Here is a 26833-nt window from a genome sequence, read left to right as displayed (position 1 = left end):
CCTTCACTGATCGCTCAATCTTCCTTTGAGCACAAGTACATTGTGTTTATCTCAAGTTGTGACAGGATTTTGCAGATGCTTAAGTTTCAAGTTTCAATGTTACATGGATTCTTTTTAAAGCTCTTAATGGTTTCTTTACTCGACACCTGTGCAGTTTGTATGAAGCTAACCAGATCTGTCTTGTTTTGATCTCTCTCTCTCTCTCTCTCTCTCTCTCTCTCTCTCTCTCTCTCTCTCTCTCTCTCTCTCTCTCTCTCTCTCTCTCTCTCTCTCTCTCTCTCTCTCTCTCTCTCTCTCTTTAAGTCAAGAACATAAACTTGGTACTGTGTTGAAAAAGCTTCAGGAAGATCTAAAACTTTCCTCAACTTAAGAAAATGTGACTTTGGTTTTACAGCAACGTGCACTTTGTGTATTTACTTCCTCATACAAAAGCAGCTCACTAGTTTCAAGTTTATCTCATTTCTAAAGCGCCTTCAAAGCAAAACAAGTTCTGCAACAAGGTGCTTCACAAGAACAGACAATGTACAGAATATAAGATAAGATAAGATAAGATGGTCCTTTACTCGTCACACAACGGGGACATTCAAGTGTCACAGCAGCAAAGTAGACATTGCAAAAAAAATGTATATAAAGTAAACAAGAGCCGATAAAGTATCAATTATTAAAAAGTTATTAGCAATAATATAGTAAATAATAACAATAATATTAGCAATACAGAGGAAATGTTCTGAAAAATAAATCAAGATTACTTATATACTCCCAGTTTGACAGCAGACCACCAACTAATGGGTTTATTAAATCATACAGAATGTTCTTTTGTGTTCAGATTAACTTTATTCCTGCAAACACAGCCTTCTACAGCAGGGGTGGGGGGGGGTTGCAAGATGCCTTTTTAAAGCTGGGGTTGGCAGTCTCGGAAAACTAGCATGAATTTGAATGTAGCATTTCCTCATGACTCCGTCTAACCCCTCCCCTCCTCCCTCGGAGCTCCTCCAAAACGACGCCCCCCCGCTCACATGCACGAGCGCCGCTGACTTGCGACCATATGATGGTGACTGATTCAAAACCGGTCCTCACCAAAACATTATCATAGTGAAAGTTAAAAACACAAACAAACATGGCTGCTGTTAGCACTCACAACTATCATGCTAGCATTATCCAGTTGTACTGGTGACACGATATCAGGAGAAAAGTTATAACACATATATAACACTGTAACAGCTCTACTGTTTGTTAAACGTGTTCAGTGTAGATGCTCTTAATTCCTACAGTGTTGACAGTCAGTGAAGGCATCAGGAGAGGTGTAGAGTGTGTAGAGAGGAGAGACAAGAGGAGAAGTTCTTCATTCATTCAAACATTGATTGTTGTTTTGTTGGTTGTCGTGATCACGGCCGACAGTGACCGGTTATTAAAACTCAACGTGTTCACAAATTGGCTCGTCATCCCTACAGCGTCCAGACAGACGATACCATACATATACATTTCTGTAGGACTTAGTAAATGTCATTCATTCTTCTGCTTGTCAGAGCCCCCGTGGTGAGAGCTTTTTAGACTCTGATCCGGACTACAGTCCTGAGCAAAGCACCTCATCGGGTCAGAGGGGACAGGCCTGAGGTCGAGCGAGAGGGGCAGTCAGTAGAGTCAGGGGAAGCAGAGGCAGGAGACGGGGACTCAGAGTGAACGCCGGGGAAATGTACGCGCAGGAGGCGGGCAGAACGGCAGGACGGGATTTGATTGGTTTAAAATTTTGGGACCCAAAAAAGGCTGATTGGTTGGTGTTTTCCCAGGTTTACTCCGGCTGTAGATAGCAGCTTTTCTTCGCTCTTTTTTAAGAACACATTATGTATTGATTACCATCAGGACATAAAGATCATTTTAACCAGTATAACAAAAAGTGTATCTAAATCTGATTACCAACCCCAGCTTTAAGTCATCTAAAATTAGTAAAATGTATCTATTATAGTAAAAAGATATGGACAAAAAAAGAGAAGCTAAACTTGAAATAAAACCTTGAAAATAGGAAATGTAACAAGTTTTCTGCCTTTCTTTTTGCCAGATGACTCCTAAGATTAGGGTTAGTTAGTTTTCATAAGGGCACAGGAAACACAACAGGGAAATTTAAGTGTCACAGCAGCAAAGTAGACAGTGCAAAAGAGTATAAAGAAAACTAGAACCTATAAAATATCAATTATTAAAAAGTTAATAGCAATTATATAATAAATAATAATAAGATTAGCAATACAGAGGATACGTTCTGAAATAGATTACTTATATACTCCCAGTTTGACAGCAGACCACCAACTTATAGGTTTATTAAATCATACAGAATGTTCTTTTGTGTGCAGATTAACTTTATTCTTGCAAACACAGCCTTCGACAGCAGGGGTGGGGGGGCGGCACAAGATGTCTTCCAGAAGGTTTTTTTTTATAAATTAGTAAATTTTACCTATCATAGTAAAAAATATCTTCAAAAATAGCAGCTAAACTTGAAATAAACTCTTGAAAATAGAAAATGTAATGAGTTTTCTGCCTTTCTTTGTTGCCAGAAAACTCCTAAGTTTAGTGTTAGTGAACAGTGAATTATCAAAAGCATCAGTAGCAGTAGGTTAATTCATAAAGGCACAGGAAACACAGACACATGCTCATATAGGTAGGGTCATTTTCTGCAGACCAGCTAAATGAAGCCACATTAAATCACTTTGAGGGACAGTGGGGGTCGCAAGTCTTTGGCATCTATATTTTGGGGGTCCGAGCTAAAAAGTTTGGGAACCCCTGATCTATGGGACCCGTTAGCCTACTTCTAAGGCGTGCAGCTGCATCCTGAGACTACAGTCCTGGTTGGAATGGTCACTGATTCAACTCCCACTCTTTGCTGCACATTGTCCCAGCTCTCCTAGACAAAGATGGCCAAAAGATGATACCTTAAAAAAAAAAAGGAAAAGGCAGATAAAGTGTAGAATGAGAATTTAGATACACAACAGATAAAACAAAATACTGTCAGTCCTTCTCATTCTTGATTGAGATGCTTAAAAAAGAAACACATCACTCAGAGGAAAGATAAAGCTTCGTAAAGAAGACCAGAGGAGAGACCACATTATACATTACACAGAGTTAATGTGACCTATAGGCCTGTGTGCTACATCATAACAGAGTGGGACCTGGTTTTTATTCATGCTGCTAATGGAGTCCTGCCCTCCCTCCTGGAGCGGGTACCAAAGGTTCCTGGTGTGGGAGGAGGGCTGGAGGCTATCAGGAGGCTTCTGAGAGCAGAGAGCTGGACTCGGGGGATTCATAACACATCCAGCTCTGAGAAGGAGCACTTTCCCACTCTCTTCTACTCTCCTTTCAGAAATATTGTTTTTTTTTTTTTGCTTTACTCCCTCTACTTAACTCTCTCTCCTTCCTCCATCTGTGCTCTCATGCTCCCCGTCTGAGCAGCCAGTGTGCGTCTGAACTGTGCGTGCCTTTCCCATGTGTCAGCGCGGCTGCAGGTGTGTTTCTTCGCGCTAGCTTGTTAATATTGGTGTTGCTGCGTTTACGTTTTTTGTCTGTTTGCCTTTCCAATGTATGCCAAGATAATTAGGGTTGTTATGGAGGATTAATTGTACTACCCATCAATTACTTTCCTGCTGCTTGGACTCAGTTTGGCAGCAGACACAGGAAGAGACTTTGGTCTGCCAAATACAGCCATTTGTTCCCACAAATGCTCCCTCTTTGATTTGGTTGCAAAGCCTGCAACTTTGCTGCTCTGGTTAAATCTCACAGCTGTCATCAATCCTGCCTTAAGCTAAAAAGGATCTGATGAACCACCTGTGGTCCACCTGCCCAGCTTCAGACAGCAGGATGACACACTGAGCAGCAAGTAAACAACTAATGAGCATTTAACTTCAAGCTAAAGCTAGATTGATTTTCATTTCTTAATATCCCCAGTTCTTGGTTCTGCTTCATTCTCTGCCTGTTCCGCACAGGAAACCAAGGACACTGAATCCAAGCGTATCATGTCAGAGCTGGAGCTTCTAAATGTTGAGCAGCAGCTGATCATACTGCAGTTATTGCAAAGAAGAAAAGACAGGAGACATCAGAGGAGATGGAATGTACGGCTGCTGAAACAGTGTAGGCGATAATACCAGAAATGTAGTCTATGCTCCCCAGCGGACCAATCACAGGGCTTGCGGTCTGCATTGTTTTGCAGGTAGTTGAGTTCTTGAGGAGGTGCACATCAGGCTAAGTGCGTGGGCTCCTACATTGTTACGTGGCTATGAGAATACATACTTTATGCTTTGACATACATTTGGAACAGACGTATAGAGCAGGCTTCAGAGCCAGATATTGTACTGAAGAGCTGGTGGAGACCAAAAACAGAGATATCAGTGGAGTGAATGTTGGACCTACATTCATCACATGCTGAGGAACTTAATTCAAACTGAGGGCTAATATTTATTGTTGGATGTGAATGAGGCAACTGGGTGCATTATTCACTGTATAGCACAGGGGTTCCCAAACTTTTCAGACAGGGACCCCCAAAATATAGATGGCAAAGACTCTGGACCCCCACTGTCCCTCAAAGTGATTTAATGTGGCTTCATTTAGCTGGTCTGGAGAAAATCAGTCTACCTATATGAGCATGTGTTTGTGTTTCCTGTGCCTTTATGAATTAACCTACTGCTACTGATGCTTTTGATAATTAACTGTTCACTAACACTAAACTTAGGAGACATCTGGCAAAAAGAAAGGCAGAAAACTCATTACACTTTCAATGTTCAAGAGTTTATTTCAAGTTTAGCTTCTATTTCGGTTGATATTTTGTACTTTAATAGTTATAGTATATAGTAATAATAGTTAAATGTACTATTTTTAGATAACTTAAAAAATAAAGACATTCTGGAAGATATCTCAGGACCCCCAGTTTGTGTCATGCGACCCCACAGGGGGTCCCGACCCACATTTTGGGTACCCCCGGTATAGCAAACTCTCAGTGATGTCACCCTTTTGTTTCTGAAGAGGCGATATGAAGCCCAAAAATGGCGGTCACCATATTTTAAGTGGTTAACAACTCAGCCACCTGTCAACCAAATCAGGCCATGTCCCCATTCATGCCTAATTGTGCATAGTTCTTTGCTTTAACCCTTAAAGACCTAGACCATCTTTGGGGGCGCCAGACTCTCCTGAATTTATTTTGAATATGCTGAATGAGACAAATGTGGTATCTATGGAAAGCTGAGAATGTCCCCTGCAACTGAGGTTTTAAAGTTTGTTGATAGGATCAGCGGTTCAAAAGTTATCAAACGTTTGGGGGCGGCAGTAGGGCAGAAAGTTTGGGGGCGGCAGTAGCTCAGGGACTTGGCTTGGGAACCGAAGGGTCGCCGGTTCGAGTCCCAGCATGGACGAAGTTTGGCAAGTGGACTGGTGGCTGGAGAGGTGCTGGTTCACTTGCCTGGGCTCTGCCGAGGTGCACTTGAGCAAGGCACCGAACCCCCAACTGCTCTGGGTGCGCTGGTTGACGGCAGCATCCTCACTCTGACATTTCTTCCTAAGCATGTTCACTGCATGTGTGTGCATGATTGTATGTGTATACCAAAAAAAACTGTATGTGTAGCATGTCCAAAATAGCACGAGTGAAAAAATTGAATTTCCCCCTTGGGGATTAATAAAGTACCTTTCTTTTCTTTCTAAACATTTAAGAACAAGTAGCTACTGCTGGCTGTCTTGGTCTTTGAGGGTTAATATCATCAAGCAGATGAGTTAAATAAAATTAACTTTCATACAGTTGTCATAGAGAAAGAAAAAATGAGTAGAAGAGACAAAGACAGTTCATTGTACCAGGTTTTGGTCATGCCAAATAGAATCCCAACAGGGTGAGAGAAGACCCCGGCATGAACTGGAGGGTTTAGTTCACCCTGAAGGAAACTCTATTCCTATACAGGAAGTGTCTTTTTAAGTTACCATGCTGTTGTACAGATGCTTCACATTTTCCCCTCCCTGTTTGTTGTAGAATGACCTCACTCCAGCGCAGACCCCGTTCACACCGGGCGTTCATTTTTAATTTGTAGCCTCTAATCTGGGTCTCTGTATTTACAGATGTTTTGGGGTTATTATTGACCTCCGCTCGATTCTGGAGCTCACGGTCTTGTCAGCAAACATGGCGTGTGTCCTCCAAGGGAAGCTTTACTGGAATTATACCTTCCAGCTCGCTGAGCAAATTCTTTTCTTTGTCTTCACCACCTGGCTGAGGTCTGATCACACCGCCAGCCAAAACTCCAGATGTGAAGCGGCTGATCCAGTTTCTGACTGCAGTGTGTTTTGTTTAACTTAAATATGTGCTTGTTTATGTACAGAATGTTTACCTGTACTTATTCTAATCCCTTTTTCTCTCATCTGTTCTCTCTCAGGTGGCTCAATGGCCCGAAAAGGAAGAGAAAGAACAGCCAATGTTCGGTGAAGAGTATGACTGGTGAGTAGTACCCCTGAAGTGTGAATGAACTCTGAATTTGAAAGTCTCTTCACAAGCAAACGAGTCATTTTTGAAAATCGCTCCCCCAGCGTTCGCCTCAGCTGTGTTTGATACATTTCTGGATTGGTTAAAGAAAAAGAAGATTGTAGCTGTCAGTCACTTCACAGCGAAATACAGGCTTGCTGAGTGACTGCACAGAAGCTGGTGCTCCATGATTCATCGCTGCCTTGTGTATATTGCTCTTTCTATTTGTCACCTCCGAAGAGGAAAAAATAAAACATCTTGGCATCTGTCATCAATAAACCAAAAGCCTTCTGCACCATCTGCTTTCTTGTCGGACGCAGCTCGTTGTCTGAGTGACAGCTCCAAATCCCCCGAGCTGTAGGAAGAGGAAGGGAGAGATATTGAAAAAGATAGGGTGGGAGTAACAACAGCATGAGAACCTGGAGTCTGCTTCATGGTATTTATAAAATATCCCTCTCAAGGCAAGTCCTCCTCACATGCTCTCCCTCCCAGCCGGCGTGTTGCCTGCCGCTCTGCATCCCTGCTGGAAGCTTGGAGCATATTTTACCTGCCTCGGTCCATTTGAACCAGGAAAATCTGACAATATGTCTGCCTGTAGGGCATGGTTGTCTGAGGGAGAATCACACACTCTTTAATGATGTCAGAGGTTTTTCCTGTGGGAGAGCGGACCCCTTAACAAGGCTTGTGGATGCTTCAACAGGCTGTCAGGACACCAAAGAGTGCTTGTGTTACATGTGCGTTGATACCGGGCAGGGGTTTTAACCCGGTGTGAAGAACACACACACAGACAGACGTGGAGCCATTACAGAGTACAGGTAGCACTCTGATATCACATGCATGTATTCCAGGAGAGAGGCAGACTGTAGAATGTATTCTGTTAGAGATGCAACGTATAAAATCCATTCTACTATGAGAGGAAGGAACCCTGAAGGAGCGATCATTTAATTACCGTAAAACCTGGAATATAGGTCCCACTGTAAAATCAAACACACTCTGTATTCAGTGCGTCCCAGAGGTGAAAAGTTCAAACTGACTGCCTGTGTGTTGATTTCCATCGCTTTAAGCCATGTGCAGTTTTCAGTCTTACTAGTTGAACTCAGACTATGCTTACACTGATAGCTGTGAGGTTTGGACTCCCTGCCTGGCACCAAGTCTCCTAGAGTCGCACTACACACCTCTGATGGTCACTTGTAGTCTTGGAGTGAGGAGTCTTTTCAATCAAGAGGTGTATTTACTTCATAGTACACCACGGTTTTCTTTAAATGCATGATTATTATCTAATGAGTTAGAAAGGCCATGGTTCTCTGCCGGAAAACGGTGGATTGCTCTCTCTCGGTGGGGAGTGAGACTTTGCTCCAAGTGGGGGAGTTTAAGTATCTCGGGGTCTTGTTCGCGAGTGGGGGTAAAATGGAGCGTGAGATCCACAGGCGGATTGGTGCGGCGTCAGGAGTGATGCGGACGTTGTATCAGAACGTTGTGGTGAAGAGGGAGCTGAGCCGGAAGGTAAAGCCATCGATTTACCAGTCGGTCTACGTTCCAACCCTCACCTATGGTCATGAGCTGTGGGTCATGACCGAAAGGATAAGATCGCGGATAGAAGCGGCTGAAATGAGTTTCCTGTGAAGGGTGTCTGGGCTCGGCCTTAGAGACAGGGTCAGGAGCTCGGACATCCGGAGGGAGCTCGGAGTAGAGCCGCTGCTCCTCCGCGTCGAAAGGAGTCAGCTGAGGTGGTTCGGGCATCTGATAAGGATGCCTCCCGGACGCCTCCCTTTAGAGGTGTTCCGGGCACGTCCAACTGGGAGAAGGCCCCGGGGTCGACCCAGAACGCGGTGGAGGGATTTTATCTCCCGCCTGGTCTGGGAACTCCTCGGGATTCCCCAGGAGGAGCTGGAAAGTGTCGCCGGGGAGAGGGATGTCTGGGTCAATTTGCTTGGACTGCTACCCCCGCGACCCGACCCCGGATAAGCAGAAGAAAATGGATGGATGGATGGATGGAGTTAGAAAGGCTGTGGACTGTGGTTGATCGTGGCGGCTGCACTGGCGATTATGACGGCACCAGTCTATGCAAAGCTTTAGCTAGATTAAAGAGCCATACGTTCAATACTGCAGCTAAATGACATTGCTCTTTGTGTTTTATATTGATATATTGGTGTATATTGGATGCAGCTCAATTTTTAGATGAAAAAAGGTCATTAAGAGTGCTTCCTATGGGGCACTGGTGGCCTAGCGGTCTAAGCGCCCCACATACAGAGGCCACAGTCCTCGTTGCAGGGGTCGCTGGCTCGATTCCCGGCCGGTCGACCATCTCCTGCATGTCTTCCCCCGCTCTCTACTCCCCACATTTTCTGTCTCTCTCCAGCTGTCCTATCAAATATAGGCAAAAGCGCCAAAAATATAAAAAGTGCTTCCTATACACCAAACTTTACGGTACTTAAGGGGAGTGTTTACTGGACAGACCGTGTTAGAACTGTACCAATCTATATTTTTAAAACAAAAATAGATTAATTAAAAGTGTCATTAAAAAAAAAGCCAATCAGAAACTACAACTCCACAGAAAATGTTACCTTACGAAACCACAGTTCTGTCAGCATTTTAGCACCTTTTAGCAGATTGTTTTGGTTCAAATGCGCACTTCTTTAATTGCTTTATTTCAATCTTTCTTTTCTCAAAAAACTTGTTCCCAGGTTTTACCCAAAAGCTCTTCCTTTTATGCTACTTTTGCAGCAGCAGCTAACAGACAACTAACACGTTAATATAAGGGAGCATGTGGCAGCTAATAGGCAAGATTAGCTCCTAAATTGGGGGAGGAGACCAAAAACATAGCAAAAAGAGAATGAGTATGAGACAGAAATGTGGCTTTAAATGAATGTGGGTGTTGGAGAGCTTGCTGTCACTTAAGATTAAAACAAGTATACCAGTCATTATATACAAATGCTCAATTTTTTAACCTGTTCTGCTGCCACCTAGAGGCAGTAGTTGGTTTCATTTTTCCATACATTTCTCGACTTTCTCAATTAAATACATATTTATGGACTACAAATGAATCAATTCAAACAATTCCACTCATTCAAATAACAACAAGTGTCCTAACTTGCACTTTTGGTCCACTTTCAGACATATCCCTCTTACAGTATTTGAACCCTTTGGTCTTTTTTCTCATTTTGATGTCCAATCAGATGGACAGTAAACACAGCAGTAGTGGGCACAACTGTGGTTTCACTTCCATCACCAGAGTGCTGTTTCTTGTGTCTTGATGTTGTCAGTGTTTGCAGTCTCAAATGTCACCTCCCTGTGTTGTTGTCATGTGAGGACCTCAGACACAATCCTCATGCTCCTTCAGGGACCTGAATCATATCGCCCCGGTCCACACGTTATGATTATACCACGCTGCAGATGTCGGGAAACCTGCGAAGACAAAATATTTATCTTGCCCCAGCCGCACTAGAAAAATCTCCTTCCCTTTTCCTGGGTTTCTGTTGGTGGAAGTATTGCAGGGTTGCAGGGCCCTTCATGGGAGGGGCGGGCGGGCGGGCGGGCGGTCCGAGCCAGAGAGCTGCTGCAGTATTGATTTTGGGCTCAGCTTCCAAACACAGCGACAGAAGACTGGCTCAGTGATCCGGCTGCTGCTGCTCACACTGCCAACACATGGAGCTGACATTTGTCCTATATGCACGTTCTCTCATGTCCTCATTATGCTCCCTTTGGCCCCTTCCTCTTCTCCTCCTCTGTATTTGTTATTTCCTTGTTTTCTTCTGGGTTTTCTTTCCCCTCTTTTAAAGGAGTCATTTCATTGTTTTTCACTGACTTTGATTAGTGAATGCACATGCCAGCTTTCTCCTCCTGATTTCCCACAAGTTTATTTGTGAATGTGTTGCTTTCCTCTCTCCATATAAATTCACATTTCCATCCCAAATGGATTTCTCCCATCAACAAAAACAGACTGAAGAGCTCCTCTAAAGTATATGAAAAATCAATCCGGTCGAAATGTCACTTATGCTTCTTTGGCACTTGTGCCCCCGTCTGTCTTGCTTCCTCTGTTTTCCTCTCGTTCCCACCATCTCCTTCGTCCCCCCCCCCTCCTCTAAAGTCTGTAACAAAGCCAAAAGGCAGAGCCCAACTGACACTGCCAGTCACAGCTCTCACCCCGCCTTGGTACACACACACACTCACAGAAACATACATGTCACACCAGCGTCACCCACATGTATGTACAGTGTGTGCCCTGATCTGCCAGGGGCTCTCTCTGTGTGTGTGTGTGTGTGTGTGTGTGTGTGTGTGTGTGTGTGTGTGTGTGTGTGTGTGTGTGTGTGTGTGTGTGTGTGTGTGTTGGGACTTAAACACCCACGTTTGTGAATTTATTTGTGACTTGCAGTGTACCATCTCCTCCCCCTCCCTCTCTCACCGAGCTATAGATCATATGAAATGGCTGGAAATCTGCTATTTCCTGTGTCTCTGCTCTCTCTCCCCTCAGCCTCGCCGGTCTTGCAGGCAGTATGGAAAAAGAACAAACTGTTCTGTCCTCGTGTTTAAAGCAGAAAAAAGGCTGCAGGCAGAGAAAGAAGATTAGAGAGAGGGAACAGTCCAAATAGGGAAAATGTAGATTATGGAGGTTTATGTAACCTCTATACCATATATGATAATTAAAACTTATTCTGTTTGCTCAACATCCTGTTATAATTACATGTGGTGAAGTGACTGAGTTAAGTTTAAAAAACTGCTTCTTAACCAGCCATCATTTAAAAAGAAAAAAGACCTGACTCATGCTACAGTCTCTGAGAGGCTAGGTTTGATGCAGATCTTGGCTTTCGAACAGGTTTTTAATGAAGCTGTAACCTCTGGGGTGGAAAAATGAAGCCACTGCAGAAGTGCAGGAAGACTGCAGTTCCTGGAGTGTCCACTGGAGGCAGGCTGCAAAGTCAAAACTTGTTTTTACAGCAAAATTAAACGTGTTTAAAGCATAGACTGTAAATAAAAATGGACAGCGTTGCTCCGCCTCTTCCCGTTGTACAGTTCTGAAGCCAAAAAATCCAGCTCCTGGGCGCAGCCATTGTGCAGCCAGAGCCTGTGAAGCCACTGTAATAAGCTCCGCCCTACAGCGTAACGTCACAAGACGCTGTGTGCCCTTTGAAGTTTCGTTCTACGGCGGCTGTGAATCAAAGGAAACAGGAAGTAAAACCCTGTTTTTAAACTCTAATAACTAACGAAAAATAAACTTTTCAGGAAAAAGAGGCCTTGGACACAAAACAGTCAAATACTAACTACATATCTCCACAGCATACGGATGTGAGAAACATTCGTACCACGTGTATTTATTTTTTAAAGTTTGACTGTTCCCCCATTCAAATGAATGGGGGAGACAGATTTTTTTACCTATACTGCAGCCAGCCACCAGGGGGCAGTCACACTCCTGAAAGCCTCACCACCAGGGCCGTATCCGGCACGCTTGGTTTAAAGCCTGTTTTAAAAAATTGGTTTTCAGTAAGTTGCTCATTTGCAAGTTTTTTATAACTAATCCATTAAGAGAATAGAAAGGCAGGACTTATACATAAATGTGCACAATTAGATGCACGCTGAGTTGACAGGCAGATAGTTGCATTGATTAAGATCCTGCCCCAGCTCCACCTCTTCAGTATCGGATAATCAAAAGTCTGGTTGAGTCAGCATTTCCAATATGGCGCCAGCTCATCGTTGGGTTCTCAGAATGTCTCAACCAAGCGGCAACCTCCGGTCCCCAAAGATGAAGCTCATGCGGAAGTGTTATAAACTGCAGTTCATTGAGTGTCCACTAGAGGCTGGCTGCAGAAACAAGATAAGATAAGATATTACTTTATTGATCCCTCGGGGGGGAAATGCAGTTGTTACACCAACGAAGACATACGTACAATCAAGAAGAAGTTTCAATAAGTAAAATAAAATAAGTAAAAATAAAAATAGATAAATAAAGCTAGAATACAATTTAGATATATACAATGTTACAATGGAATTTAGATTAAATAGCAGTAATTACAGGCAGTATTAAAAATGATTCAGTAGTGACAGGTTGACATGGTGTGATTATGGTTGGTAATGACAAATTAAGCAATAAATAAAAATAAATATGGGTATGTAATATGACCATGAATTATAGTTACAATAATAATGTAATATATCATAATATAATATGGCAAAGATAATTATAATACAGTATATTATGCATTATAATGCCAGCAGACAGCAGAAATCACAGACACACCAATTCAAAAAAGGTGAACTTTACAGCAGAAATAAACATGTTTACAGCCTGGTTCAAAAACAGCTTCAGTCTATGTAAATCATCTCTCTATCAGCACACACTGTACTGGGGGTTATTAAGATATTAAGATTAGGAGTTTTGCCCATTTAAGGACATGACTGACTTGATTGACAGGTGGGAGCACATAGCTGTTGGCTAGGAGGCTCAAAGCCCGCCTCTTTACCTCACACTAAGTTTGGTTGAGTTCAGCATTTCCAATATGGCTGCCACCGCCGATTTGGCTTCAAAACAGCGCTTCAGGCACAGATGGGTGACGTCACAGATACTACGTCCATTATTTATACAGTCTCTGGTCTCAACAGAAACCAATGACTGACTCTGTCCAAACTCACTTTGCTTCCAATCACCTCTGATTCTCCAACACTGCACAAACCTTTCTATTTCACAACTTTTCAACGTCTTGGCAGCCTAACCCTGAAGCAAACACTTACCTTTCATTCGTTCAATCATAAATGGGACTATAATTTCCAAAATAAACATCGTGCTGATTTAAGGAAGTCTTGAGAGTAGCCATTGAGACCATAAGTTCAAAAGTAAAATGTTTACTCAGGTAATAAATCAAGCTTAAAGTAGTTTTATTCAGCCTGAGACGTCTATGAAATGTGCTCCTCTGTACAACCGGTGGAGTCGCCCCCTGCTGGCCAGGAGAAGCAATGCACCTTTTTTTATTTCATTTTTTTGTTTTGATTTTATGTGATAGGACAGCTGAAGATGGACAGGAAATGTGTGGAGCAGAGAGTGGGGGGAAGACATGCAGCAAGTGGCCGTGGCCTGGAGTCGAACCGGTGACCTCATATCTGGGGCGCTTAGACCTCTAGGCCACCAGAAGCAACGCAGCTTTATGGCTTTCCTGTTCTTTACCAGACTTTGAGGCTACATAGCTGACTTTTATGAACATTTCTGATATTCAAATAGTTTAAAGTCATCACTTAGTGAAGTTGTTTTCCTCTGCGTTTGAAAGTCAGGAGAGTTGAAGTTCTGTTGGAGACAGAGCCGTGCTGTGGGTGCGGAAGAATCCACTTAATATGTCTGGAATTTTCCTGAGCCATGTGTTGTTGTATAAGATGAAAGAGCTATAGAGCCTCAAAATGCCCAGAAAATTTTCCTATAAGGAAAAGAACATGTGTACATTCTGAGTTGATTTGTTTTGTATCCTTGAGAACTGAAAAACACTCTGGATGCATTTCCCTCTTTGGAAAACATTTACAAAAGCAGCTCTGTATTATTTCAGCGCTGTGTTGTTTACATTGAGGTTCGCTGGTAGTATTCTTTTTCACGGCCCTCCGCTGATGCATTGCTTCACTTCTTGGCTCATCCAGCTGTCACTCAGGGGAATGGCGTGAAACTTTTCACATGTGCTGTGTGACGTTCACATCCTGATTACGAGACCCATTTGTAAAATATCTTCATAGCAGCTCTTCGGGTCAGAAACTCCCTGAGATCCCTTCAACCTTTTCAAAAACCGTTCTGATTGCGCCGCTCTGCAGGTCGGGCCGCTGTTGTGTTGTTGCTGGACGGCCGAGGAGAGCTGGCTCCAACTGTTGTATGTAAATGTCAAGATTATGCATCAGACGTCTTCTTAACTAAAACCAGACGGGAAGACGCCTCTCCTCCTAACACTGGGCTTCTGACCCTCTCATTTTATATCCTTTTACTCTCTTCCGAGTATGCACATGCATCACTTGTTATCTGGAAGCTTCTTTGGCAGAGAAAGAAAGTACAGTCACAGAGCATCTGAAAAGAACCAGAGAGTTATTATTAATCAGCGTGGAATCTCACTGCTCCAGAGGGCTTTTCAGACAGTGTGAATGCATTTGAAGATTTACAGTGCAGGAAGTCTGAACACAACACAAGTTTCATACCTGTTGGTCATCTTTTCACTGTTCCTCTTTTTTGATGTGGTCTTAAAGTCATTCTACCATGTATTTTTTATTTTAAGATTTATTATAGATACATATTTAACATTATGTAGCTTTATTTGTTGTTACCCCTCCTGTAATGAAGGATTGTTTATTTACTCAGATCTGATATGATGCTGTTGATTGTTTGCAGGCTTGCAGATCTTCCCTGTTTAAGACATCCTGTACCTTTTAAGTCTGTCTGTCTGATGTAGTGCTAGCTCCAACTTATTGCTAATAAACAGGGTTGCAAATGGAAGGAAAATATCTGGTAAATTTCCATGTGAAGTTAAGCTGGGGAATTTTGGAAATGTTCCAAATTGGAAACTTTCCATGGGAATTAATGGGAATTGAGTGTAATTTAATGGTGAGGTATTATATCCAAGCTTAAATATTTGTTTGGTTATATGCAGACATCCATCCAAAATAATACAATTAAAACAAATGTATATAATTATTAACAAAAATGCAATCCCAACAAAGTCCCATTCAAAATGTTAAATGAAAAGAGCCCCTCTCCCTCCAACAAAGTCCCATTCAACCTGCAAATAAAAAAGCATCTTCTTGCATGAAATCTGGTTGTTTAAGTCAGGATTATGCTAAGATATGTTTTCCCCAACTCTATTTAAGTTCAGTATTAAGAGCCAACCTTAAATTTAGTAAATTCACGGTAATCCCCATGGAAAGTTTCCAACTTTGAAAATTCCTGCAATTTTGCAACCCTACTAATAAATATGTTTTTGGGAAGTCTGATAATATACAGGAGTAAGCATTTGTTATCGTCGTCTCACTCCTCTACGAACTAATACATACAGATGCAGATACAAATACAGATACAAATACAGATACAGATGCAGATGCAGATGCAGATGCAGATACAAATACAGCTACAGATACAGATACAGATACAGCTACAGCTACAGATACAGATACAGATACAGATACAGATACAGCTTCAACTACAGCTACAGATACAGATACAAATACAGATACAGATACAAATACAGATACAGATACAGATGCAGATGCAGATGCAGATGCAGATGCAGATACAAATACAGATACAGATGCAGATGCAGATGCAGATACAGCTGCAGTGCAGCCAGACAATAAATGCAACTTTCCAGGTTTAGAGAGAGAAGTCAGAGTTAGTTACTCTGTGTCATAATTTAGCATCCAGTTATGTTATACATCCAAATAAATCCCTCCTCTGTGGTTTTAATTGAGTTGCACAACATTGAGATTAGCTCTGAGTCTCCCATTTATTAAGTATGTTCAGTTTTTCTTCCGTGCATCTATAAGATGACATGATAACTGCACTGTGCACAAATACTAGATAGTGGATATTCATCATTCGATCAATATCTTTTAAAATTCTGGTTTTGAAAAAGCTGTTTTTGCACATCTTTTTGCAAAAGAGATACTGGTATGTATTTCAGTTGATTCTAGTTCCAAGTATTAAGTTACTGAGAAGTATAGGTACTTATGATGACATATTCAAAACAATGCAATGCTCTTATATCAAATCTGCAGAAATAAAATCCCATCAGACGTATAATGTCTTCACTTCTTATACTTTCTGCAGGAATGAAGACTTGAATTCTGTATAGTTCAGCAGAAATGCTGCAGTCCCACAGCGTGCTGCAGCGGTGACGAGTACAAATAACATGTAGGGATGCAGGGGAGAGAGGATCAGAGCAGTAATGTGACTCTGGAGGAGAGGAGGATGCTCTAAAGTTGTTGCTTTGTGAGAGTAATGGGATAGCAGTGTTGGACCCAGGACGCCTGAGTGGAACAAAAAACACATTATTCTGTCTAACCTTGTGATTCTTTTCTCCTCATCTCTTCAGGGTACATACCCAGCTACCTCGAAAAGGATGAGCCATGTGTGGTGTGTGGCGACAAGGCCACAGGCTACCACTACCGTTGCATTACCTGCGAGGGCTGCAAGGTACACACACACACACACACACACACACACACAAGCTCTGTAACACACATGATATGTTAGGAAAGCTGATAGGAAACCTCTGAGGTCATCTGCTGCACACACAGCTACACACTAACGCTCTGAAACAGTGGCTCACTCCAGACACAGCGATCACACGGACACGTTGTGTACGGCTTCAGAGAGATGGATGACATGTTTGTGTAAAAGCTGTCAGTCCAACACGTCACTCTCAGTATCATATCCATTATCTCCCTGACTGTGGGACAGTTTTATGATCAGTGGGCTTCTGTTTCTTACTCTCATGTTTGCTCATTTATAACACGTGACATCTGAAGCAGCGCTCTCGTCGAGCACAGTGGGCGTTGATGTTTTGGAAGTATGATTGATTCTGACATCAGACTCATAAAAATTATGGAACTGATCAATTTATGTGCAGCTTAATATGCTGGAATTTCATCATTTTAGGGGCTGCAAACAATGACTGTTTCAATTATCAATAATCTGATAAGTATTGTCACAACTAATAGATTCATGATTTAATCTATGACAGATCACAGATTGTACGAACGTCTTATTATAACTTCAGAGGGTTTAAAAGGATGTCTTCAATTTTCTTATTTTCCTTTCAATTGACAGTCAAAAACTTAAGCCATTAGAATGGAAACAGAATACAATGCAATACAATGGAATGGTGGAATGGAATATGATGAAAGGGAATAGAATGAATGGAACAAAACAGAACAGAATGGAATGAAATAGAATTGAATGGAATACAATGTAAAGTAAGGGTGAAATGGCATATGATGAAAGGGAATAGAATGAGGAGAATAGAATAGAACACAATACAATTGAATGGAATTGGAGAACAGAGTATGATGAAAAGGAATAGAATAGAACAGAATGGAATGGTGGAATGGAATATGATGAAAGGGAATAGAATGAGGAGAATAGAATGGAATTAAATGGCTTGATTTGGAATGGAATGAAGTAGGATAGAACACAATACAATTGAATGGAATAGAATGAAATGGAATAGAATAGAACAGAATGGAATTAAATGGTTTGATTTGGAATGGAATGAAGTAAGATAGAACACAATACAATTGAATGGAATGGAATGGTAGAATATAATATGATGAAATGGATTAGAATAGAACAGAATGGAATAGAACGGAATGGAATGGTAGAATGGAATATGATGAAAGGGAATAGAATGAGGAGAACAGAATGGAATTAAATGGCTTGATTTGGAATGGAATGAAGTAGGATAAAACACAATACAATTGAATGGAATATAATGAAATGGAAAAGAATAGAACAGAATGGAATTAAATGGTTTGATTTGGAATGGAATGAAGTAAGATAGAACACAATACAATTGAACGGAATGGAATTAAATGGTTTGATTTGGAATGGAATGAAGTAAGATAGAACACAATACAATTGAATGGAATGGAATGGTAGAATATAATATGATGAAATGGATTAGAATAGAACAGAATGGAATAGAACGGAATGGAATGGTAGAATGGAATATGATGAAAGGGAATAGAATGAGGAGAACAGAATGGAATTAAATGGCTTGATTTGGAATGGAATGAAGTAGGATAAAACACAATACAATTGAATGGAATATAATGAAATGGAATAGAATAGAACAGAATGGAATTAAATGGTTTGATTTGGAATGGAATGAAGTAAGATAGAACACAATACAATTGAACGGAATGGAATGGTAGAATGGAATATGATGAAAGGGAATAGAATTAATGGAATGGCATAAGATAAAATTTAATGGAATACTTTATTTATTTATTTATCTATTTAACCAGGTAAGAGACTCACTGAGATTTAAAACCTCTTTTATTAAGAGTGACCTGGCCAAGACGGCAGCAACAAAATAGGTGACAACACACAAGCACACAAAACAACACAAATAGAATACAGTCACATTTTCACATGGTTACACAGTGCAATCACAAGATCCAATGGAGCATGTTTCTCTGTGTTTTATGAGTGACTTGAATTCCCCCAGAGTAACTAGATGTGTCAGTTTCAAGTCCTTCTGCACATCATTCCAAGTAAACGGGGCTGAAAATTTAAAAGCCTTTTTGCCTAGTTCAGTTCGGACTCTCGGGACCTGCGACTGTATGATGGAATAAAATGTGAAGCAATGGTGGAATGGAATATGATGGAAGGGATGGAATGAGGAGAACAGAACAGAATAGCATGGAATGGAATGGCGTGAAATGGAATGGAATGCAGTAGGATAGAACACAATACAATACAATTGAATGGAATGGTAGAATAAAGTATGATGATATGGAATAAAATTCACGGAATAGAACAGAATGGAATGAAATGGCATTAGATAGAATTAAATGGAATACAATGGAATAAAACCTAAAGCAATGGTGGAATGGAATATGATGAAAGGGAATAGAATGTGGAGAATAGAATAGAATAGAATGGAATGACTTGAAATGGAATGAAGTAGGATAGAACACAATGGAATGGTAGAATGGAATATGATTAAATGGAATAGAATTAATGGAATGGAATAGAATTGAATACAATTTTAAGCAATGGTGGAATGGAATGTGATGAAATGGAATAAAATGGAAAGAGTAGGATAGAATAGAATAGAGTGGAATTAACTTTATGTGGGAATAGAAATGCAGTTTATTTTACAAATTGATTTCTTGCAATGAAGAAACACTACCTCCATGGCCAAACACAACCTCCATGCATCAAACTAAGGAAAATACAGTACCTTTGACTTTGGGTTGAGAAATCCCTTTAACTCAGCTTGCTGCTGCAGGACAGTCACCCTCATCTTCCTGTCACAACTTTGTATTAAGACTCATGAGTTAAAATTGACAGGTGAAGAGCTAGTTAACTGACTACATAATGTTACATTGTGATGAAGGTCAGGTCAGTGAAATGGCTACGAGGCAAAGGGAAATAAAACACCATCAATAAAAGCAAAAATGGTTGTCTTCTCATCTCCCATCAAGTATTGGGAAAGTATTAAATGAAATCAATAAAGATTAGGGGTCGTTAAGGAGGCTCGATAACGGCATCAATATCCACTCAAATCAACGGCCCCCATCTCTTTTAATGAACACATTTAGAAATAACTCAAACATCAATGTGAGTGTGCAGATGAGGGTTTTGGATCTTGAATCTGAGCTGTTCATACTCTTATTTTGGCGATTACTGTTGAGTGATTCTGTCTCTGTAATTATGTGGCAGTAGTTAACACTACAGAGCTCTAATCTAAAACAGCATTTATCATATTATGGACAAAGGGAATACTGTGTGCTCAGTACTAATTATTATATGTACAGCAATAGATTTTCTGACTCCACATGTGGCGACCAGTTGAAATAAATAATTCTCAGATGCTGGTTTTTCCATGTCCTCCTCTGATTCACACTCAGACACTCCAACACGCTCTTAATGACTACAACATGCCTGTGTGGTTTCACTTTTACTGTGTGCTGCTCGGACATGTCAATCAACGAGAGGGAGCTGCCAATCAAAAGAGGGGGATGTCAATCAACACATCATGCGCAACGCCCACACGGTCTTTAGAAATCATCTGGTCGGCAGAATGTGCTGTTTTTAGATATTTCCTCTGAAACTTAGGAGTGTTTGTTTTCACACAGACTCAAGTGGATACTTCACTTTGAAATCATATGTGCATCTTTACTGTTTCAATCCAGACTCCAAAGGCTTAAATCTCAGTGCACAATCCTAAAATTGAGGATATATTCATGCTTAAGAATTCATTCAAAGATTTCCTAGGTGACTTCCTTCCAGCAATTACCTTCTTCTAATTTCTCAGAGTTAATATTTACACAGAGTGCCCGAGACTTGGTAGTGAATCAGGTACAGACAGAACGAGTGCAGGTTTTTGAATTGAAGATCTAATTCTGTATTCATTTCACTTAAAAGAAGGAGCAGTGATAGTCATAAAACCTCCATGATTGCGTCTTTAATGTCTGTCCTTCTCGCCCCTCTTGTCCCTCTGCAGGGTTTCTTCCGTAGGACCATTCAAAAGAACCTCCACCCGTCCTACTCCTGTAAGTACGATGGCTGCTGCATCATCGACAAGATCACCCGCAACCAGTGTCAGCTCTGCCGCTTCAAGAAGTGCATCGCAGTCGGCATGGCCATGGACTGTGAGTGCTATCTCTGCTACATTAATACACAGTAGAAAATACATTGAAGCACCATTGTACTTTGTAGGATGGATAAGATGTATTTATTAACTCTCTCCTGCCGTCTCTTCCTCATCTCAGTGGTGCTGGACGACTCAAAACGGGTGGCGAAACGGCGGCTTATTGAGGAAAACAGAGAGCGACGTAAGAAGGAGGAAATAGTGAAAACTCTCCAGAACCGTCCAGAGCCCGACACGTCCGAGTGGGAGGTGATCCACCTGGTGACTGAGGCCCACCGGCACACCAACGCTCAGGGCTCCCAGTGGAAACAGAAACGCAAATTCCTGGTAAGACAAGATTGAATAAAACAGCCAGTGTCATCATGTACAGACACATGCAGACATAAGTAGAGCTGGGCGATATTGGAAATGATGTTATCAGTCGATATCGATGACTATCAGGATAAATATCAAATCATGATTTCATTTAAATGCATAGTCAGATTTTTGCTCCTGAGTGAAAGTTGAAGAAACCAAGTTGTTAGATTGTATCTGGATTTAGTTTTCTGATGAGCTTCTTGAATCCATCATTTCTGACGGCGCTAAAAGGAAGCAGGTCTTTTCTGTAAGATGAGATTTTTGTGAAGTTTTAGTTTGTAGATTCTTATTTTTCTCAGGTTATTTGCATAATTTGATTTAAATGTATACCAAATATATATCCAACTATATTCTATGTATCAGTTTAGTAGAGTATTGTTTTAAGTTGTGCTCTCCCTTTAAGATTACTAAGGGTTACAGGCAGAGAGTTATTGTTTCCCACAGTGCAGTGAATGCATCACGGTTATTCAGTGTTCAGTTGTCATACAGTCGCGGTGCAGAAGTTGTCTCTGTGCTCTTCCTTTACCCACATCCTGAAAGTAGATTTAATGAAGTGTATTAAGTTAATAGTTAACACAGAGTCAACTCAGTGTCAGACTTACGACTCTGCTTTGAGCTGCTAGGTTTTGAGTTTCCTTCCTAGTCGCTGTCGCTTGTTTTAGCTGTGTTTACATTCTGCTCCGAACGTCTTTAAGCCCCGCCTACCTCTCACCCTGCGACATGATTGGCTGTTCAATGCCGTCTTCTTCTTCTGTCTAATGTTGAGTGACAACTAGCGCCCCCATTTCCAGTGGTTGGGAGGTGTAATTACAGGTTTGTTTGTTTGTTTTTTTAAAGTTATATTTTTGGCCTTTTTGCCTTTATTTTATTGGACAGCTGAAGAGAGATGTGGGGAGTAGAGAGTGGGGGAAGACATGCAGGAAATGGTCGACCTGCCGGTGACCTCTGCAATAAGGACTGTAGCCTCTGTATATTGGCGCTAAGACCGCTAGGCCACCAGCGCCCCACATTACAGCTTTATTCATATCCAATTTTTTATCGAACATTTGTCATATTTATATTGAGAAAAATTATATTGCAATAATTATTGTTATCGAATTATCGCCCAGCCCTACACATAATCCTCTATGAGTGTGAGGCATGTTGGGCTTCTTGGGGCTGTTTTAAAGGATGCTTGCTCTTGAACATGTCTGCCATCAAAGTGCAGAGAACAAAGCTATCATCTCTGAAAGGAAGGTTACAGGAAAGGAAAAGATGCTACAAGTTGTAAGGAAAACGTAGGATCCATTACTTTTTAAACACACACACACAGAGTAAACAACAAAACCAGCTCACAGGATGAAACAAACTCTCGCTGCATGATTTGATTCTCTTGCTCCAAAGAAGACAAGTAACAATTTGTCACCACTGAGGACAGTTTGACTTTCTGCACATCACAGTGACAGAAACCCTTTTAAGGTATGAAAACACTAAACAACAGTCACAGGGGTAATTACTGCTGCTTCAGTGTTTGTGCTTCCATCTCCCTGCTTTTAACCCCGTCACAACCTCACAGCGGGACGCCGTGGATTATGCTCTCACACAAATATTCACGCTTAAATGTCATAAATGATAGGGTTTCATTTTATCTGTGCGGGCTGAGGCTTTCTCCTGTCAAAGGAGCTCTTTATGACTTTATCACTCTGCATTCCCCGCTGTCTGTTTCTGTTTCCACGTCTCTCTCTTCCTGTGTCTTTATTCATCACTTCTCTTTAGCATTTGAGGGGGGGGGCTTATTCATCCTAATCCTTCTGGGCTCTTAACCAGAACTAATTCCCTTCATAGTTTTCATTCATACCTCGATTTTCTCTCCTCACTTTAATCTCTTTCCCGTCTTCATTCCATTGTTTCCTCTCTCACTGTCCCTCGTGCCTACCCTTACGTTCCCCTCTCCTTCCCCCCTGTCTGCTTCCATGAGCCTCCCCCTTATCTCAGCCAGCGCAAATCCTCCGTCACGAGCGCTCATTTGGAAGTTGGCAGGGACGCTGGCACTCAGTTAGTCCCTCTCAAACCCGTCTTCCCGCTGCGCTCATTCTCAGATTTACCCTGGACCGGCCTGTCAGGGTGTCCCCGCCTGGTATCAGTCTTCCCCCAGCAGACACACTGACCTCATGCTCTGGCAAAAGATCTGTGGAGCTGTCCCAAGATTTTAGTGCCTGCTAACAGTCTCAGTGCAGCGGCAAAAAACAGAACTAACAGCCAAATCGATGGGTTTTTACGAAGGGGAAGAATGAACAGAATGGATCTGCCAGGTTTTAAGTAAGGTGGGCGTTAGATGTGAGAAACATTAGGGGTTCATCTGGAAAGGGCTTGAAAGCACTTGTGGTGTAGTGGCGAGTAATGTGGTGGCAGTTGCTAAGCGACATGAAGACAGAGCCGGTTGTGATTGGACAGAGGGACGTGGGGATGAAGTAGGTGAGGAGGTGTGAAGCTTCAAACTGAGGAGAGGAAGTTTAATCATGTCCTGTGAGGAGGGAAAAAACATGCATTTGAAGCCCAACTTGTAAAATATTTTGCAGCAAAGAGAGCAGGATGCTTTATGGAATATTTCAGTTTGGAAACATTTAGTAATAATCTTAGTTAAAGGAAGCCTGTGAATAGAGCAGAGCTTACCATAACCAGGACTCAGAGACTTATTAGCATAGTAACCCACACTGCAGTGGAATAACAGCGAACGTGGCCCTGAGCTGGGTTCATCTAAAAGGATAAACAGTCACATTTCACACAGGCTTCACCCACTAACAGGGCTCTGGAGGCTGGAGCCGCTGAACCCTGAATATCTACATTTCCAATGCTAAGCCGACCAGGATGAGCCCTTTCAGTCCTGTGGGTAAGAAGCAGTGACAGCGCTCTGCACGCTCCCGACTCCCAGCTCACAAATGACTTCTCACTCAAGGGTGACGTTGTTGAATGATGCACTGATAGCTGTGAGCTCCGCTTCAAGTCAGGCAAAAGAGTGCGGTGGTTTTAGTTTTTGAAGGAGACAGAAGTGTTTGAAATTCAATCTGTTGCACATCTGGTTCTGTGAGGTGTGAATGAGGCTTTGAAACATCTAAACCAGCAGCAGACTGTGAACTGATGAGTGAGTGATTTTGATGATTTGATGATTTGTAAGGACTGAAAAACATGTTGAAAGGATGCAAAGAATTTTAGTGATTAGAAAAGCTGAACAGGTTGTAATTATCACATCTTATTTAAAGAACTATGGCGACCTTTTTGACATTAAATCAACAGTGATGACCTGTAGAAACTTACTTCTAACAAGTGGAGATCACATTTAAATACATTAAAATGTGATCAGAATAGTTTCAATGATAACTAAAAAATATCTCTACAACACAGTTTTGACCTGTTTTAGAAAATATTATTTCAAACAGATTGGCAAATACCTTCAATTATAGAAATCAGATATTCTTTTTATGCTGCAGAGTTATATCAGGTATAGATTTGAGGTTGAATTTTACTATGTGGGATAGGAATGTGACTTTTAAAAACATAATTTCACATTTCTAATTTAACTGCTTCTGTCATGTCTGAATTACAACATTTAAAAATATATTTGGAATTTTTAAAATATTATTATTAAATATGATGATTATTATTATTATTATTATTATTATTACTGTCGTTGTTTTTGTTATTATTAATAATGTAAGTGTTATCATTATTATTATTATTGTTATTATTATTGTTATTACTGTTATTATGACTATTATTATTATTGTTGCTATTATTATATATTATTATTACTATTGTTATTGTGATTACTATTATTATAATTACTTCTACTATTATTATTTAAATTTTTATAATAGCTATTATTATTATCATTATTATTATTATTACTACTACTACTATATAGTTATTATAACTATTAATGTTATCATTATAATTATTGTTAATATTGTTTTCATTGTATTATTGTTATTTTAATGGAAATGTAGCCCAACATACCATGCTCATGCTGAATACACACAAACATTATTGAGGAAACCAGTAGGATCCAGATCTATTACTATATTATTAAAATTGTAAATCTCTCAATTATTATTGCCTTTTGCTGAACATTTAATATTTTATTTTAAATTATGATATATCCAGGATTCTACGTATAGTATTTGTGTAACATGAAGAAGCAAGTGTAGATACCTACAAGGAATATTTCAAGAAGTAGAAATTCCAAGGTTACATTATTAAATAGTTTACATGACTAATTAACGTTCAGACATGGAAGAATTAATTGGTAGTCTTCATTATTTTGTCAATGGGAATCAAAATTTATGATATATCAATTAGGATAAGTGTCTTTAACTTTAATTGCTTCCGGTCAAATGACATAATTGAAATGTTTACGTCATGTTCTGACTCAGCAGAAAGCTCATGTTGACATCTACAATTACTATTAAAGCTATAAATGAGGTTACACATCTCCTCTGACCACACTTCACAGCCTTGGGTTGGACATGTTTAGATGTTGGCCGGACAGTTGAGTCAGGTCAGGGTCATGTTCCTGGAAACTCTGTGCGTTTATTTTGGTCCCATGACTTGGTACATATTCTTAGAGTATCAAATTCAGACTGTAAACCAGCCGTGACCGAGTGCACCTGATCGGCAACTGTTTCAGTTTGTTGTTTCTAAAAAGCTTGAGGGGTTTATTTCCAGTTTCAACGCCTCTTAGAGGGAACACAACATTTGAACCTTGCGTGTCTTTCCCACATTATTGTTTGGCTGACTGCAACTGAGCCTCCAGATCTATGCGTACACACTGTGTCGAGTTCCAGCTCAGTGTTGCTCTTCCTCTCTACGGTCAGACAGATTCATCTCTGGGGAACAAAGATCCACGTTTGTAATGTGTCTATATTTAGACATTTTTATGTCTGAGACTTTCTCAAATCAAAAGTACTGTTATTCAAAAATAGCTTTCCTTGTCACGAGACCCCTGTGAGGAGTTTTTGCTGAAAGAAAGAAATTGAAAGTGAAGTCTCTTTGTCTTCTATGAAAGCAAACAAGACGATAAGGATTAAGACTGACGATCTGAAACGATGGTGGAGAGCAGATATCCGACAAAGTGACGAACAGGAAGCTGCTGGAACAGATTTTTCTTACCACAACAATTCTTAGTGAGTGATATGTTTCACTGATGAAAAAAGCAGACTGTCAGAAAACACTGCTTTGGCATGTATAAGACAGTATCAGGATATGATGGGATGAGGCAACACTTTGGCCAGAGGGGGCGCCAAAATCAACACAAAACCAAAGTGTCTCACAGGAGCTTGAAGTAGAAATTTAGAACAGAGCTTCAAACGTTTAAAATATAGCCAAAGTGTGTGAAATGTTAAACATACAGTGTCATGAACGCAGGGAAGACAGTGCCAGGTGTTTAGCTAACATCAGTTTCCCAAATCATAGGAATAAACGCCATAAGGGGCAAAAATGAACTCCATATCTCCTTGAAATAGATTTGACTCTATTTTTCAAGATAAAAAAAATAACAATAGATTCAGATTCAGAGAACTTTATTAATCCCAGAGGGCAACTTGGTTTGCAGTGTACCAGCTTGTCGATAAACAACACAAACACTAACAAACAGACAAACAACAGTCAACATGTCAGTGACAACAACACTGCAAGATGG

The 26833-nt window shown here is 40.8% G+C and overlaps 1 protein-coding gene across 2 annotated transcripts in view; it reads left to right on the top strand.

Moving 5' to 3' along the window:
• The window catches only part of thrab (thyroid hormone receptor alpha b), a 482714-nt gene that overhangs the window by 426541 nt on the left and 29340 nt on the right, over window positions 1-26833 (top strand). For both annotated transcript variants that reach the window (XM_034707682.1, XM_034707683.1), the window contains 4 exons: window positions 6390-6451; window positions 16516-16616; window positions 20656-20803; window positions 20924-21129. In XM_034707682.1, coding sequence (XP_034563573.1) covers window positions 6390-6451; window positions 16516-16616; window positions 20656-20803; window positions 20924-21129 — 517 coding nt within the window. The remainder of the gene's footprint in view (window positions 1-6389; window positions 6452-16515; window positions 16617-20655; window positions 20804-20923; window positions 21130-26833) is intronic.

The sequence above is a fragment of the Notolabrus celidotus genome, chromosome 18 (assembly GCF_009762535.1).
Source record: "Notolabrus celidotus isolate fNotCel1 chromosome 18, fNotCel1.pri, whole genome shotgun sequence".
NCBI lineage: Eukaryota > Metazoa > Chordata > Actinopteri > Labriformes > Labridae > Notolabrus > Notolabrus celidotus.
This window is presented reverse-complemented; position numbering and strand designations above follow the sequence as displayed.